We start from the raw sequence: 17,035 nt of genomic DNA, 5'->3' as shown, positions 1-17,035 counted from the left end.
CCGGGCTTTGCTTCCGCCCATCGCTCGGTTGAAAACGCCTCCACGGCAGCTACGGAGGCTTCGGTCCGCGTTAAAGGACCCAGCTTTTAATCTACTGCTTAAACAGTTCTGTGGCCGTTTCAGTGTGCTCTCTGGAGTTTAATGTATTAGTAAAAATGCAACCTTAATTTAGAAATTTGCTTTGCAGAGTACGTGCTTTATATGTGTAGAGGATGTGTTTTATAATAATGATTTTTCTAAAAAAATGTAAAAATTAATACATCATTTTTTTTTAATGTCCGTAGTTTTATTGAAAAAAATAAGTTGAGACAGAGCTCGATGCAAATAACTTTAAAATAAATAAACTTTAATCTTCAGAGAGTATTACAAGACTTGTCCTTTTCCTCCTGAGGGAGGAGGGAAAGGCTTGAAAGGAAAATACACCGACAAGACGGTATTCATTTTATCTAGGATGTGTTTGTGCATTGCACAAGTTTCATAAAGTGTTGTGGGGTGTTTTTTTAAAGCTCCGGAGGTATGGTTTCTAAGAGATGATTGAAATTGCAAAGTAGGTTGTTTACTGGTTAAATATGAGGGAAAATGAAAAGAAAGGTTTGATCTGGAATTCTCGTTCTGAATGTTACGGTCCAGGAGCTGCATCTGTTTCTGCCAAGGCAGAAAGAGCCTAGTGATATCAAAGTACAAAATATTCATGTTGTCACTCCTGTAAAGTATAGGAAGAAGAAATTTTAGGTGCAGAGAAAACTTTGAAAAGTAAGTGGCTCCCCCTGCAGCAAATTGGAAAGCAAGTGTAGCTCAGTAAATGATGAGAGCTGTTAATTGCAAAATATCAGTATGTACATAATGACAATTACAAATACAGTCATCTACCTGAAGATTTTTAAAATTTTATTACAGAAGTTCTATATTAGGTATATTTGTGTCTGGTGAAGAATTTAGGGTATAAAGCAAGAACTGTGCTCAGGTAGGACTTGTTGTGCTGAGATGCTGAGACCATTTGCATCTCAGAGTTCTGAAAATTTCTTTCTGCATTAGACCATAAAATCATTCTGTTTTGTAATGAAGGAGTGACACTGTTTTTCTTGTTACAGCCTCTGGTAGAGGGAGGGAAAAAAAACCCACCTGGGGCCAACTTAGTGCCTGATTTATATTGCAAAAAGAAGGGGGAATGCCTGGAATTCTATAGTCAGCATGAAAGTCCAGGGGGTAAATTTTAACTTTGATCTTTTAACTAAAAGTTGACAAAGGTTATTTAAAGTCAGGAAGTGTGTGGAAGCTGTTGGGTTTTAGTGAACGTGCTGGCAAATCACATGTGTGGGCATCTCAGTGATAAGCTTCACTGTGAACACCATAATCAAAATAGAATTTGGGTTAAATAACCAGATTTATATAACTATGAAGCTCCGGGGTGCTTGTTTTATTTGCTGGTACTGTAAATCTGCCACGTTCACAACCTCACAAGGCTGATAGCAACTGTAGCAAAGGTGCTTAAACCTCAAATCACTTACAATTTAATTACAGCAAAAGGACATGCAGAGCATGAGTGAAAAGTAATACAGGAGCACTTTACCTTGCATGATCTTGTTGATAATTTTATTCTGTGAACTTGTTCCATGTGCAATGCCTTTTCCTCAGTTTCTTCCCTTACTGGTGTTGTTCAGATTTCAGTCATTTTATTGGGCAGTCTGCCTTTTAGAAAGACTACAGTATAGAAAGTATAAATGTATTTTTGCACAAAGAATTTCACATTATCATATTGCTAAAGTTACATCATGAGATACATTTGTGTTAGCAAACTAAAGCTATGTTAAATCAAGCTGAATTTGGAGTGGTAAGTCCCTCTTGTTGCTCCTTATTGGAGCACTGTCATCAAAGTTTTCACTGAAGCTTGGATCCTACAAAAGGGAATCAGACAGATCCCTAATTTCTTTCTCCCCAACATCCTAAATTATCATATTTCATTCTACCTGAAGGATCAGGAATGAGTGAAGGGTAAAAGGTTGTCCCTCCTTCTGCTATGAGAAATAAAGGATGCATTAGACACATTGAGCCAAGGTTAGCTCTCAGCTTTTAAGGTCAGGAAGCTGAAATGATTCAAAGCTCTTGAACAGATTTTGTCAGCAAAGAAGAATGTTAAGGACTCCTGCTTGCTGGCAGATATTTATGGAGCTCCTGGAGTATTTAGCAGACATTCATATTTTGAAGGTTTGCATAAATAAAAAAGGTATTGCTTTTATAGTAAAATTAGTATAACAAAGAACACTTAGATCTTGACTTGGAGAAGCAGAGAGACTTTGAAATAAAACACACCAGGGCACGAGGCTGAGTGAGGAATGTGGGGGTCCTACTGTGATCAACACAGAGGGAACAAAAGTTTGCATAGAGCTTTTTAATATATTTTGCAAGGGGATGCAGTCTTTCAGTGATCATAAATACTGCTTACACAACTTGTGAGAAAAATGTGAAACAAAAATTTTTGGCACCTTTCTTTTCCCCATTTTCCTCATTGGTCAGTGACTCCATATTTCTCATGGACAACTTCATACTTATTTATGTCTTGCTACTACAGTGAGCCTGTGATGTTGTTGGAATGAATTCAAAGGGAAGGATTTGTGGCATTTCTAGGGAAAAAAAGTGGGGTTTGCATGTGATAAAAGGAAAACATTTTCAAGTTCCAAATTAATGTATCTGACTGCCTCTATTATAATAATGTTTTAGATTGTTTTGGGGGTTTTTTGGACTCTATGTGAACGAATAGGATGTGTTTTCTTAATTCCCAGAAGAGAGTTTCTCATATCAGAGGTACTTAATGACATATGTATTTCTGTTTTAATTATCTGGTAGATTATGCAAGGAGGTCTTTTTCTTTGTTTCTTTGGCTTATGTAGTACAAGTGTAATCATTTTTGTGATCTCTTCCATTAAAGTTTAAAAAGCTGGGTTACCAAATGCTGATCTGATTGTGGACACTAAATGTAATGGTGTCACAGGGAGTGAGCAGTGTTGATTAGGGAAAGCATTACAATGAAAATTTCTGTTGGTGCCCTCAGTTGGCTGAACAAAAATGTGGCTGAAATCAATAGGATGAAGAAGAAGGAAATGACACAGCAATATATAGGCAGAAAGGATAAATGGTGTAGTAGGTGATATATGAACAGTGACCTGGGTAAAGGAATCTCACGTCCTAGGAAATTTGTTGCTTGAAATAAACTTTTAGTGTTCAAATTTTAATTAATTTGACGAAATGAGAAAAACTGTTAACATAGTTCTGCAAAATGAGATCCTGATTCCCCCACCACTGTGGCGGGGCAGGAGGAAAGCAAGAAACCTGGCAAGTTCTAAATTTGTTTAAAGAACCACAACAGCCAGAAACTTGTGAAGTTCCTCTTGGGGGAGGAGAAGGAAGCCTGTTGTGAACTACACATTCCAGATGTCTTCAGTAGGTGCTGCTGCTTGTAGGGAACCCTGGGAACGATATTCCAGTTCAGACAGCTCCAAGGATTTGTCTGGATTATGTCAGAGACACTTCTGCCTTGGGAACTGCCCAAAGTCAGGAGGCTCAAGCCTCTTGTGTGCTTTTCCTGAACTATGAGTTTCTCTTTCACCTCTGAGTAAAGCATTCCTTCTGCTGGATTTCTGACAGTAGCTTCCATGAAGCAGGTGACTAAAGTTTGTTGAGAATGCAAGTGTCATATAGTATGAAGTAGCAATTACAAAACAACATGTCTATTGCTCTTATAAGAGCAGCTAATACTGCAGGTAAGTATTAATTGTATAGTTTAGAGGTCACATTTCTCATCAAGAGACATCTTTGGAACTACTAGAAGTGTATTGAAATGCTGAGAAGTTACCATAGTGAATCACCATTGCAATACCAGTTGATAATTCCTTGTGGGTTTTTTTTTAGCATGATCAAATATTTCAGAGTCTCTGTGTTTGGAAAGTAGACCTAATTTTTACCCTTACTAATGGGTATCTGCAATACTGAGCCATATCTCACCAGTATTAGAAACAGGTTTTTCAGCTGAAGACAAAATAAGTGTTTTCCATTATTGTAGTCTTTAAAATGTTGATTGGAATATAATTGCTCATTCAAAGAATACCATCAACAGTCTTTAGCCTTCTACCTGGACAGTAGAACTAGAAGTGATTTAACACTGGGAAAGATGACATAAGATCATGTTTGTCAAATAACACTGGATCACTCTCACAAACCTAGAACTGTTACAAATGACATCAAAACAGTGGCATAACTTTTTCATATTATGTGTCATACCTACCTATAGGTCAAAATATAAAGAATGTGTAGGACATTTACCTGAAGGGTTACATCTGTTTTTCTATTAACAGATCACATTTACTGCTTGGTCACGTTACAGAATCTTCCTGGAATTTTTGGTCCAACTGATTTTCCATTGTTTTGCAGTCATCCAGCTCTCTGAAGGCATCATATGAAGACTGGCTGCTGACATATGGCCTGAGTATCTCTCCCTTTCACATGCGATGGCAAACAGCTCTGTTCAACCGCCAGTTCTACAGCTGGGGGAGATGGAAGCCCAAATTTCTGTATTTGTGGTATAAATTCCAGATTTTTTTTTCTTCTGTCAAATACAGAATCAACAGTTGAACCATATCTGTGCCTTTCAGCCTTAAAAATGCAATGGGTAGACATGGTTATTTCAGTAGGCTAATGATAAAACCAGATTAGTGTGGCTGCTATAATTGTACTGTGCCAGTTTAAGTCTTTCTCCTCTACTAAAACAATACATAATTGTAATACAGGTTGCATATTGAGATGCTATAGAACTAGAAATCTCTAAACCTGTGGTTTGAAGTTCTTAAGAGTACAGCTATTGCATGTACTACTGCATACAGAAATAGGTCTGAAAGCAGCTTCTCATGTTCTTCATCTGTCCATCACTTCCATCACTGGACCCTGAGCTCTCCCCAGTCTCTAGAGTTTACCAGGTACTCAGCTGTGTCCCTGTAGTCAATCATTGGGCAGACATTCAGTAATGATACCTGCTCATAAGCACACTGCTCACCTTCTGTCTTTTATCTGCCTTCACCTTTCCCTGCTGAGGTTGCACAGTGCTGGGAATGGGTAGGTAAGTAGGGTGGTTTAGTGTGGGTGCTCCTGAACTGGTTTAGGAAACTCAGTTGCCTTCCTAGCATTACTTTGTATCTGCTCTGAAAATATAAAATGAGTAAGGTTTGAATTTCTTTTCATTTCCCTTATTGCTACCCTCAGTGAGATAGTAATAAAAGAGAAGCTCTGCTTCATTTTGGTTTCTCTGGTATGTAATGATTTTGTAATAATCAGTCTGAAATAGTTCTGTATCAATTACAATTTGTAATGCATATAACTTATTACAGTATAGTGTTTTCCCTGGTCTCTTTAATTAACATTACAAGTACATGTTGCTTAAAATAAATCTACTAATTCCCAGTGAGCTTCATTAAGGATGGTAAGAGAACAGCTATGCTATTGTGAGAAGAAGGAGGACTGCTGGAGAAGTGTTTTAGTTAGAAAATAAATGTTATCACATCCTTCAGCTATGGTACAGTGTAAAATAATAATGCTGAATAAAAATTTGCCACTAGATGGAGTGACATGAATTGAAATTATTTTCAACACTGATTTTAATGAAAACTAAATTGATGAGAAAAACAATGTTGTTTAAATAATTGATGTTAATCTGATCTTGCAGTTGTACCTTTTAGTTGTTCTTTAAAAAAGATTTGAGTCCCATTTAGCACTTCTTACTGTTTATAAGAAAGATGCAAAATGTATTGAAAAAGCTTATAATTTTGTAAGCTACCCCATCATTTGGTCCAGGTCTCTAAATGTGTGATGGTGTGGTGCAGCTTGGTCAATTATACATTGTTAGTTATGTTTATAAATTATAGCTAAAGGCAGGTTACAGGGTAGCAGAATACAATTTAGAATGTGTAAGAAGAGAATAAAAATATTAGAAAATTTATCAAGATGTGGTCTGATGTAAAACATTTATTAACCATGGAAAATATTGTATGTTATTAGTGTTATATATATATATACACTATATATTACTATATAATTATTGTTATTTGTTTCCTTTAGGTAATATTTTTGTACTGGATTGCTGATACATGAATAGTAGTAGCAGCAAAGTGTTGCCCTGTGTTTTGTGTGCTAAGTTGTGCTATAAAGCAGCTATATACACCCCATCTTCTTGTGGCTGTGGATTGCTAAACTAATTGCTTCTCTTTGTAGGTTCAGCGTAGGAATGGTGTTTGGAATAGTTGCCATGTTTGGCTCTGTTATTCTCCTCGGGAAGACACTGATGCAGACACTGACACAGATGCTCACGGAGGCACCGAGGGCCCAGAACGATCGTATGCTGCAGGTCGTGGTAAGTGTGCTCTCCTCAGGTCTTTGTGTGAGAGCTGTGATATAAAACAGCTTCTTAATGGCATATGTGATGCTTAAATATTCCCATGCAAGAATAACCAAACTCTTGATGTTCATCTACATGAAAATGTCCTGGTTTGTTATCGGCCTTAAAAATGGGGAGTGGGTAAAGTAACAGAGGGCAGATGAAGGCAAACACGGAAGAGTTTATATTAAAAATTCTCAGGAGTGGGAATTGGCTAGTCATTTTGAAAAACCCTAAATTATAGTACTAAGAATATAAAACAGAGCTTAGAATTTGCCTCCTGTGAGCTGTGCAGTGTAGAGTTCACAGGAACAGACAAGTCTGTTTCATCTACTACAATAGAAAACATCAGTGGAGAAGAAGTGCAAAGAGCCTTTTGTGATGGTAGAAGCAAAGATTTATTAGTGAGGAGGTGGCATTTTTTTTGATTGTTCAACGACTTATGACCTAATTTACAATCTGAAATTTAAAGTGCTGTTTCCAGCAGTATCTAGTTAAAGGCCTAATAACAATGTATTTAATTCTTTTAAGGATTTCTGATGCTGGACAATATATTGTATGGTTTTAGAACAGAATGTATTTCACATTCTGTCTTTCTTATATCTACGTAAGGCAGTAATGGAAGAACTGGCATTGCCTTACAACAGTTTTAATCTGGAAGGCTTCCTACCCACCTTTTGTACCCCAGGAGTGTTATCTGGCCAAAATGTGTGGTCATTTTCCAGAACTGCGGAAGGTCCTGTGAGATTTCTCTGCCTTCTGCTACATGGCTTAGAGCAGGGGTGCCCAGGCATTTTACTCTAAGTACTCAGCTTTTCCAGTGAACAGAAGTTGAGATTTTTCTGTCGCCATAATAGACCGTCCTGTAAATGTTAAACCAACTGCATGGAGCTAGACTTAAAAAATTACATGAGTGCAGGAAGCCTGATTATTATTAGCATGTGCCATAAACCTGGTGCCTTTGGATGGCTCGGTCTGTTTCACACATGCAGGTGAATATAGCGAATGCAGAATGTGTTGGCAAAAACAGGCAGTGAGATCTGAGAGACAACTGCTGGCACTGCCACTGCCATCACCCACTCCACAGCCTGCTCCTGAATTATTTCCAGAAACAGACAGGAATGTGCATCCCATAGAGCACAAGTGGAACTTGAGACAGAAAATTTTTAATTTACGTGCCAACGGGGTCTCTCCTAACCATGTGTGTCTATTACATTCTGGAGTAAGAAAAGCCTCCCTTACATCTTCATTTCCTGAAATCATTATATGAATCTATCCACTTCTGTGACACCAGAGTAAAGTGGTCTTTGTCGATATATTGCTCTTTGGAGAAAATAACGTAGAGACAGCCAAAGTAAAGATGAGCCTTTGGAATTAATCTGGTGTGAATTGAAACAATGAAAGAAGAAAAGTAGGGCAATGTTTGCAATTCAATGTGGAATTGATTCCTTAGTGACTGCCTGTGGCAATATGACTGTATTCAAACCGAGCATTGACTGGCACTGAGAACAATTTACTATATAGGGATAATGTAATGTCATGTATGGGGATATAGTTACTTCTAACTTAACTCTTCCTTTCCTACCTCATTCTTTTGTTCCTGAATGGTCACAGTTGTATAATTCTGCTTTTAATGAGTTTCAGTATTCTTTTTAAGGGGAATGAGCTAGCATAAGTTGACACAAAACAGTGACTCATTTATGGTTGTTAAGAGGTGAAGAACAACTGAGGATGACCTTCTCATTTTAATTATTTACTTGTATTTGACTGCCTGGAGGAGAATGAGTTAGTTAAAAAAAAACAAACAACAAAACACACCACTTTTTCTTTTTTAACTTAACTTTAGCCTGTGGCATAAATCTGTTTAACCATTTAACCTTTGGCTATGGAGAGAGGGAGGAACAATTCTGCTTATGTTTTATTAAGATTTTTGTACCCTTTCTCTTTTGGTCAGTCATGTACTTTGTTTAAAATACTTAACTATAGGTAACTGGGCTGTTTTTCTTCAGCTTCCCCCATGTTGGTTGCCTATTGACACAAATAGGAAGGAGGCAGATCAGTTACTAGCAAAAGATCTTCTTTTATTAAAGGCATTTCCAGAAGACTATAAAATATAAGATGACATGCTTTTTTACAAAATACTGCTATTGGTTTCAGAACCCTTCATGAGAGGTAGCTTCTGTTTTAGGTGAATCTGAAAATAGCTTTTTTGATGTGAAGTCTGAAAGCAGGGTGCTGTGTTCTAGCAGGCCATATTCCTGGTGGTATTGAGATGGCAACTCTTGCTATGGCTGTCTGTCCTCTTGTTGCAGATGGCCACTGGCAACACCACTTGGAAATGCTTTAGTGCCAGCAGCTGATGCTGCAATACAACCAAGGGATGCTCAAAGAATGGAGAGCAGGTGTCTTTATCCAGTGAGGTACCACAGTCGTACCAGTTAAGATAAATATCTTAGTCATGATCACACTCTGGACAGAATTTGTGGAATTATTAACATTAATGAAAACAGTCTTTTGAAGGATTTATTTTAGCTATTTCAGCCTATTGTAGAGTTCTACTGCATGGGTAGGTGAATGCATGTAAGTGTGGAATGTGCAGAACTGAATGGAGGTAGAATCAAACCTGCTCTGGATCTGCAGTTGGATCTGCACCCTTTGGGTTGCCACAGGGGTGGTTTTTATAGAGTCCTATAAACAGGCCAGAAATTTTTGACTATAGTATCTCTTTTGTGACACTGGATTGCAATTCAAGTTGTGTTCACATCAGCTGTTAGTGACTGCAGTGGACTGCACCCTGCCTCCAGTGGAAAAAGCTGTGGAGCAGACAAGAGAACTGCCCCAGAGAAGCAGCAGGAGTGGCCTTGTTGTGCCACTGCAGCATGGCCCTGAGGGGAGGTGGAACTGAGCAGGATGAAGGTCCATCAGCAGGAAAGAGGGGTTGGTTCCTAATTCTTTGAGAAGTGACTGCACTGAAGCCTGTCTGGAAGCAGCTGGTGTCTCGTAACTAGTGCAATGAGGGACCTGGTGAGTGGTGGGAATCCACCAACAGGAAGAATATGAGGGGCCTGCATATTTTGTCTTATGTAAATTAAAATACTATGCTCGTTTCAAGTGGGTTTTTTTAAGGTTAAATTGCCATATGTAGACAACCAAAACTACATAGATGAAAACAATCGGTGAAAATTACCTTTATTTTGACCCTGTAAACTTGGGATAATCTTGTAATTTGTATGGGGAGAGAGAAGGGAGACTGTTCAGTCACTTTTTAACTTTTACAGCTCATAGTGTTTTAAGTGCCATACAATTTTTATTATTTTCTTTTAGGGGGTGGATCTTCTCTATAGCTACATGACAGGCTGCGGGAAATTGTGAACTAAGAATTTTAGTAAGCTCAGAATTGCCAAGCCTGTTTCATTTGAGTGGAATTCTGCGTACGTTTTTATGAACTCAAGCTTAATATAGTGTAGGACACATTTGGTCAGGGCTGTGGGGAATAAATAGAGCAGGGAGAAGGCTTTTGTGCCTGGAGAGCTATTTAACATTCAACAAAAGGATATATATTTAATATATGTTACAATACATTGGATAAGTTGAGAAAAGAGGTACAAAGTGATACTGTTGCATGAGAACAACCCCTGTGCTGTTGTGGATCTGAGGAAGCTGAGAGCAGGAATTTTAGAGGTAAAAGGATTCGTCTTTGTACCTCTTGGTTTCCTCCTGTGTTTTGTTTTGTTGTCATGCCCACATCAACAGGTGCCTGGTGTCAATTTGCCTGTCAGCCAGCTGACCTATTTCTTCTCTGCAATCCTCATCAGCGGTGTGATACATGAAGTCGGCCATGGGGTGGCAGCTATTCGGTAAACACAAATTGCTTTTCTCCTACTCTCTATCAACAAAGCCTAATATTCCAGAGCAGTTACCCGAGAATGCTGTTAGCACTGTTTTGGTTTATCTGGAGAGACTGTTCAGTCTGTATTTCATAGCTTCCTTACATTTTAAGTTTGGAAGGATGTACAATTAAGGATAGCGTTTTAATGCAGTGTCTACAGATAATGAGAAAGGATTTCTGCTTTGCAAATATACAGTGCTGCATTGGGTTTAAAATCATACTTCTTTTAAGCGGTCCTGTTTTTCACAGAGCAATTTCATTTCTGCACCTGTGGCAGTTGAAGAGGACCCATGTGCTGTTGCACGATACTTTAAAATGGATCTTAAATTGTTTGTTTAAACATGGCTTGTGAAGTAGCATATGAACGAGTTGAAGCAATAACTCAGTCAAATGTGATTTGCCCGTTAATGTCAGGGATTTATTAATTCTGATCAAATTGTCTTTTTAATGTCCTTAACTATGATGATTACTTCACAAAACTTATTTGACAAGTTTAGTCATTACTGTTAAATGCCACTCCAGCAGAAGAAGGCTGAATGGTGATTACTGGGACTGATATTCAGGTGTCTTCCTTGTTTCTCCTGGACAGCATCATTATCTGTCCTATGAGCATGAAGCCCTAAGTTGTTTCTCTGATGTTCTTGAGCAAACAACTTCATTTTCCCCCATTACTCCCTTTTTTTATAACCTCAAAAGTTCTCAATTAAAGGGGTGGCTTGGGACTCTGTGTTTCGTATGCTCTGTTTGTCTTTCAGCTTTATTCCCCCAAATAGTCACAGGGATTTTTCCATAGAAGATGAAGCTCTTGCTCTTGCTCATCCCACCACAGGAAGAAACAACAAAATTTTCTTACATTTTGCTGACTGACTGCAGAGAAGCTAGGAGTAACTACAGAGCTCTTTTCAAATAGAAAGAACAATGCTTATGTCTGATATCTTTATTCAAGATCTAGAGCAAACGTTCTGAATATTCAATTTTGGGTTATGTTTTTGTCAAAAAATTGTTTCCCAGCTGTTTCCAGGAGAGAAATTAGTTTGTCCAGTGTATACCTTGGCAGCCAATGTTGCTACTGCTGTTTTCTGCTTGACTTTATTTTCTTCCTAGACCAGTTGGGTCTATAGTGCTGTTACTGTAAATCCTCAGGGTCTAGGCTTTACTAAATAGCTGTGGGCAAATTTCATTATTCTGGCAAGTCACTTAGCCTTCCTGAAATCTAATAAACTTTTGGCAACTTCAGTGCAAGGTAACATTAGCAGTGAACTACAAGAGCTTGAAATATTTGATCCTTAGCTTAGTCGAGGCTTTTACCAAAAAAAATGTCATCTTCTTCTTCACTCTGTGCCTTCTACCCAAGTCATGAAATCATGTATAGGTGTTAGAGTGGCTGTTACTAATTGGTAGCATGGGTGAGTCTGGTGAGTTAGCTCCACAGAATTAGTGTATGACTTCATTCTGAAAAATTTTTTGTACTTCTGTTCTTTATATATACACAGTAAGCAAATAAATGTGAATAAATAAAATGTTATATCCAGTATACTGTCTCAGTAAAGATATGGTATTAGCTGATCTGTGCCTGGTTTGTCTTGTTACATGATTGTCTCATGCCTAACGAAATTTCTAGCTTCAGAAAAACTTAATGTATTTGTTCCAAAACATTCCACTTAAAAGCAATTGTAAAACCTGTGAAAAAAAATATTATCTGTATGATATTGTCAGCTACTAATATATTTAAATAGAATCATAGAATCGTAGAATATTAAGCGTTGGAAGGTCATTAGCATTTGTCCTTTTAACCTCTCGAATTGTTTTCATTTTTTCAGATTACATTTCCCTCATTTTTATTAGTTTACAATTTATTCTAAATTTGGTTTAGGAGAAACAAAGAAATTGTAAATTCCAGAAATCTATAAATGTTTCTTTAAAAGGGACGCAATTGCTTCTTGCAGATAATTTTTCATAGATGACTTTGAAACTGCTTCCTACAGGCTGCCTTTTTTTTACTTAAAAGAAAAAAAATACCCCAAATGTTAAAATATATTTTAACTTGAAAGTAGGTGGTTTTTTAAAAAAAAGTATTTCATGTATTACTGGGAGAAAGGAAGCTGACCTTATCCTTTATTTTTTACCAGACTCACAGATGAGTGCTGCTTCAACATGGCAACTACTGCAGAAAACATTCTGTAGTTTAATTATCTTTCAGTTTTTGGTATTATGAAAAATAATTTCATTTATAATTATATTTTAATTATTTTTGTTGTCAAAAATACATGTGCTATGTAGAATCTCTCAGTTTTTCTTTTGTTTATTTGCAGTAACACCACTACATTTTTCTTTTCTTCTTTTTAAGAGAACAAGTACGATTTAATGGATTTGGGATTTTTATCTTCATTGTCTATCCTGGAGCATTTGTTGACCTTTTCACAACTCACTTGCAACTGATATCTCCTGTCCAGCAATTAAGGATATTTTGTGCAGGTAATAGTTTGTGCTTTTTAATTAAATCTTTGCTTAGCACTGTTACTTATTCTACAGGCATCATTTCTGAATCTTTGATAGAGCATTTAAGGTTTAGAATGAAGAAGTACCCAAGCTTCTCTTTACCTAAAGATGATCCTTCTGTTCTGAACCTACATTGTCATTTCAGAAAATCATTTGATCACTGTCCATATTGTGCTGCTTTCTGGGCTAGAGATGTCTGTTTCTAGTGTCTTAAATAAGTACCAATTTCCTGTCCTGAAAAACATTATATTCTAGATCTGATTCAGAATAGTTGTGCATAACAAATTCCAGTTGTGTGGTTGGGGAAAAAATGTAGTTTCTGACCTTCCTCTCATTAGAAAAAGCTCTTACACCAGCTCAGGTGCAGAAGCACCTTTTTGTCTTTTTTGTTTGTTTGTTGTGTGGGGTTTTTTTGCATGTCATATGGCCTAAGTAACAAAACCTTGGAGCACATGAGCTGGAAAATACTCAGTCAGAAGATGTGGTGTAAGAACACAACTTGCTGTCACAGGTGAACATCCTTGAGCAATTCAGTACCATTTTCTGCAATAGGAGCAATCTATTTTTCAGTAGTATTGTAAGTGATTTTCATTGACCTGTGAGTTGTGTTATTATACCGGTCACTGTGTTTTGATGTTACCATCAGGAAGAAATAAAGGTTAAAACACAATTGTCCAAAAAGAATCATAGGTTATGGCTCCAAATAACCTACAGATAGTTTTGACTTGATGTTTTTTGAAGTCTCTGGCTGCTGGGAAGTAGAACCCTGTTGCTCTGGAAAGTCAAACTGAGACTGCGTTATTCTGCCTGAACCACTTGTATGATTATTCCTATAGGCAAAAGTGGTTCCCAAACAACTTAAACGGAGATAGAGAAGTTATTATCTTGGTTTAGTTCTTGATACTGATGATTTTCTATTGCAGGGGACAGTAGGCTAGCAGCCAGCTTGTTCTAATGTTTAGTTTCTAGCATTGTTTCTTGAATATTGTATCTAAAACATCATATAGGGTGTAGACATACAGAAGCCTTTAGCAAACTTGTTTTCAAGCTTTCATAAATCAAGTAAATAATTACAAATGTTAGGTAAGTTAATATATCTATATTCCAAAATTCTAATCAACAAAAATAATTCACTGCAATAAGCTAATTTTTATGAAGCCAAATTTATCAAATTAATCAATTTCCATTTTCAGCTTCAGTGAACAGAACCGAAAGAAAAGACATTGATTTTCAAAATGGTTCCTTACATAGATTCCTGAGAAATTATCTAGAAAAATTAGATGCTAAGCTGTAATAGAAAATAATTGTTTGCATGTTTTGATGGCAAGCAAACACTTATAGTAATTTGTCATGTTTCTTGGGAAACCTGAAATAGGGTAATACAAGGTAAGGAGCAAGCACATTGCAAGACTGGCTAGCATGAACAGCTTGTTTTCAGTTTAGTTATAACTAATACATGCCTTTTTTTACAGTTAATGATTGATATGTTTCAGAACTAGGATATTTGATAATGATAAAATGTGTTACTCAGTAAACGACTAATTTGTTTTAATTGTCAGAACATTTGAATGAGCCTATTCTCAGCGTTCAGAAGATTTGAATTTACAGAGACATGCTTTCAGATTTTTGTATGGCAGCCAAGTAACAGAGCTAGAGTAGAGGACAACACTAAATACTCCACCTATACTTTGGAGATTAAGCAGTATATTTGTTGTACAGCAGATGGCATCATGACTTCAAGGAAATGAGCATTCCTGCAAGACTTGTAGTATTTAGAACATCATTTCATGCCTGCTAGAGGAAAAGTGCTTCTGTGCAGAACTTTCTTGCAATTAGTTCAATTATTTATATTACTTTTTAAGATAATTTTAATACATTTTGTCTCATCTTAAACAGGAGTTAAATATTTTTTTAAGTAATTATCTTTTAAAAATTTAATAATTCATAAATTATTTTAAGGTGGTTTAAGAGTTGTGTAAAGTGTCCCATTTTAAATATAAGGAATTAAGTATCTGAGGATGAGGCTGTTTTAGCAAGATGAAGTTGAAGGTATACTGAGCAGTGTGCCTCTACAGGTATTCTCATTTTGAGCATGTTTATTTTTCTGTGGATCACCTGGGATGAGTTTAAAACCTTTCTATTTTAGACTTTTCTGCTGTATTCCACACAGCTAACTGTCATTTATGGCAGTAAGGCTCATGTTTTCCAGCTGTTTGAAAGTATTCCTTGTCACACTCTAGCAATTCCATCACCTCTTTCTTATTTATTAATATGAGGTTGTTTTTTTTCAGTTTTCTCTCTGTAGCAGCCACTCTCTTGCAAAGGAATTTTGTTTCCATTTTTCATTTTTATCTTTTGTTAAGGTGTTAAACTGAAAAAATATTTTTAAGATAAAAAGGTTAAAACAATAAAGTTAAAATATTTACTTACTGCTTTTGGATTTGTTGCACTTGTGTGTCTGTTCGCGCATATGTGTGTGTGTGTGGGATAAGAAGTACTGATTGCAGAAACATTTCCTCTATCTGATTGCCTTTCAGTGAGATGCAATTAAAAACTATAGAAAGAGAAATTACTTTGAGGAGTGTCTGCTAGTGGAAATGGCAACAAACCCTTACTTCAAGTACTTCAAAAATGTCTCTCATTTCTGCAGAATTAGAAGTGTAAAAGAAGACCGGGTGAGATGTAGAGATAGAGAGGGGAGATAAGAGTCTGCCATATGTTCCCATTCCTGTGTTATATATGCTTCAAGAAAGATAGGTTAAATATATTTTTAGATATATTTACTTCAATTCCTGTGCTTTGGAATTCCTGTCCTGTAACTGCACTGTAAATACAGAATTGAATCAAACTCCTCGTAATAAGCACTGTAAGGAGGAAATAAGAAGTCTTTAACATTGCAGTGTTCCTGCATTGTTCATACAAAATGTTTGTGCAAGAACACAAACTCAGTGAGAAAATTGGAACAGTACTGAATGTGGAAAACCATAAAGCTTTGATAATGAAAACCAACTGTGTCTTATGATAGTCGTTCATTTCCTCCTATGGAGAACAATATACTATAAAGATTGCAATTGCAAATATGTTCCCCAGAATAATGTGTCAGGAAATACTGATTGCACAACTTAATTTCTTGATGTGGTTTTAGGTCCAGATTTTCTTGTCAGAGAAGCCTTTTTTTCAAATAATTTTCTAAACTCGTTTGGCACATATACATGTAATAATTTCAATTGAAATAATGGAGATAACCATGACAAATCCTGAATTGCCACTAAATTTCAGACATCTTGCTGACTAGGGCAAACAGCATTTATTAAAAAAATAAGCCCATTATTCATAAATTCAGCAGTTTATTGTGATAGAAGGTGACAAGTACTACATTTCATTCCTTTTTTTTTTATATTTATGATTGAAGACAACTCTATAGATAGAAACTGTATTTTAATAATTGATTCAGAAGCCCAGTTTTTCTTCTGGGTGTTCTGCTCACTGCATACTTAGAAAAGTAATGGTACATGATGAAATCTCCCTGTGGTAGAATGACACCTTAGAAGTGGACTTACTGCTTGCCTGTCTTTTCTGATAGTATAATTCTCAGGGGCTCAGAGGTTTGTCTAAAACTTCCTTACAAAGTGGCATCATAGAAACGAAAGTTGGTAAAGTAATAATGTATGTATTCTTTTTTTATGCCTATGTTCAACACTAATTAACTTTTTATCCATTCTTACAGTAACAATTTCAGGAAAGTTAATTAGAAGGTGGCTGTAGAAAAATTTCAAAACCAACTTTGTTATTAGTTTTTATTTAGAATCTTTTTTTTGCTTCTTTTTAGGGGTGTGGCATAATTTTGTTCTTGGTGTTGCCAGTTTCTTGGTTTTGTTTCTGCTGCCAGCCATTCTTTTCCCTTTTTATTACACGGGTGTCGGGGCACTTGTCACTGAGGTTGCAGAGGTAAGAAAAGGTCTTTGCTGTTTTCATATTATATGCTTTGTGACCTGAAATGTATCTCTCTCTCTTATTAGCACAATCAGATTTAGTCAGTGCAGCACTCTGCAGAATCAAATATATTGAACTTTTTGCTTAAAGTTTTCTTCTTAGTCTCATGTATTTTAATATTAGTAAATAAAAGAACATAGTGTGAATAATTATAGACTATTCAGCATACTATAAAACTGTGTAGGTGTTTGAGATGAGTTTGCAGCTTATTTCTGGGGGGGTTAACTTTTTTTCAG

The 17,035-nt window shown here is 36.4% G+C and overlaps 1 protein-coding gene across 4 annotated transcripts in view; it reads left to right on the top strand.

Moving 5' to 3' along the window:
- Window positions 1-17,035, top strand: part of MBTPS2 (membrane bound transcription factor peptidase, site 2) — a 40,089-nt gene continuing 23,054 nt past the window's right edge. For all 4 annotated transcript variants that reach the window (XR_001922145.2, XR_001922144.2, XM_018084237.2 and 1 more), the window contains exons 1-6: window positions 1-105; window positions 4,426-4,574; window positions 6,256-6,394; window positions 10,172-10,275; window positions 12,655-12,782; window positions 16,636-16,754. Coding sequence is in view for 2 of the 4 variants with exons in the window: in XM_018084237.2 (XP_017939726.1) it covers window positions 4,498-4,574; window positions 6,256-6,394; window positions 10,172-10,275; window positions 12,655-12,782; window positions 16,636-16,754 (567 nt within the window). In the remaining 2 variants the exon portion in view is untranslated. The remainder of the gene's footprint in view (window positions 106-4,425; window positions 4,575-6,255; window positions 6,395-10,171; window positions 10,276-12,654; window positions 12,783-16,635; window positions 16,755-17,035) is intronic.

Source organism: Manacus vitellinus, unplaced genomic scaffold (assembly GCF_001715985.3).
Source record: "Manacus vitellinus isolate BGI_N305 unplaced genomic scaffold, ASM171598v3 scaffold_7_pilon, whole genome shotgun sequence".
Lineage (NCBI taxonomy): Eukaryota > Metazoa > Chordata > Aves > Passeriformes > Pipridae > Manacus > Manacus vitellinus.
The sequence above is the reverse complement of the archived record's forward strand: the minus strand, read 5'-3'. Positions and strand labels throughout refer to the sequence as shown.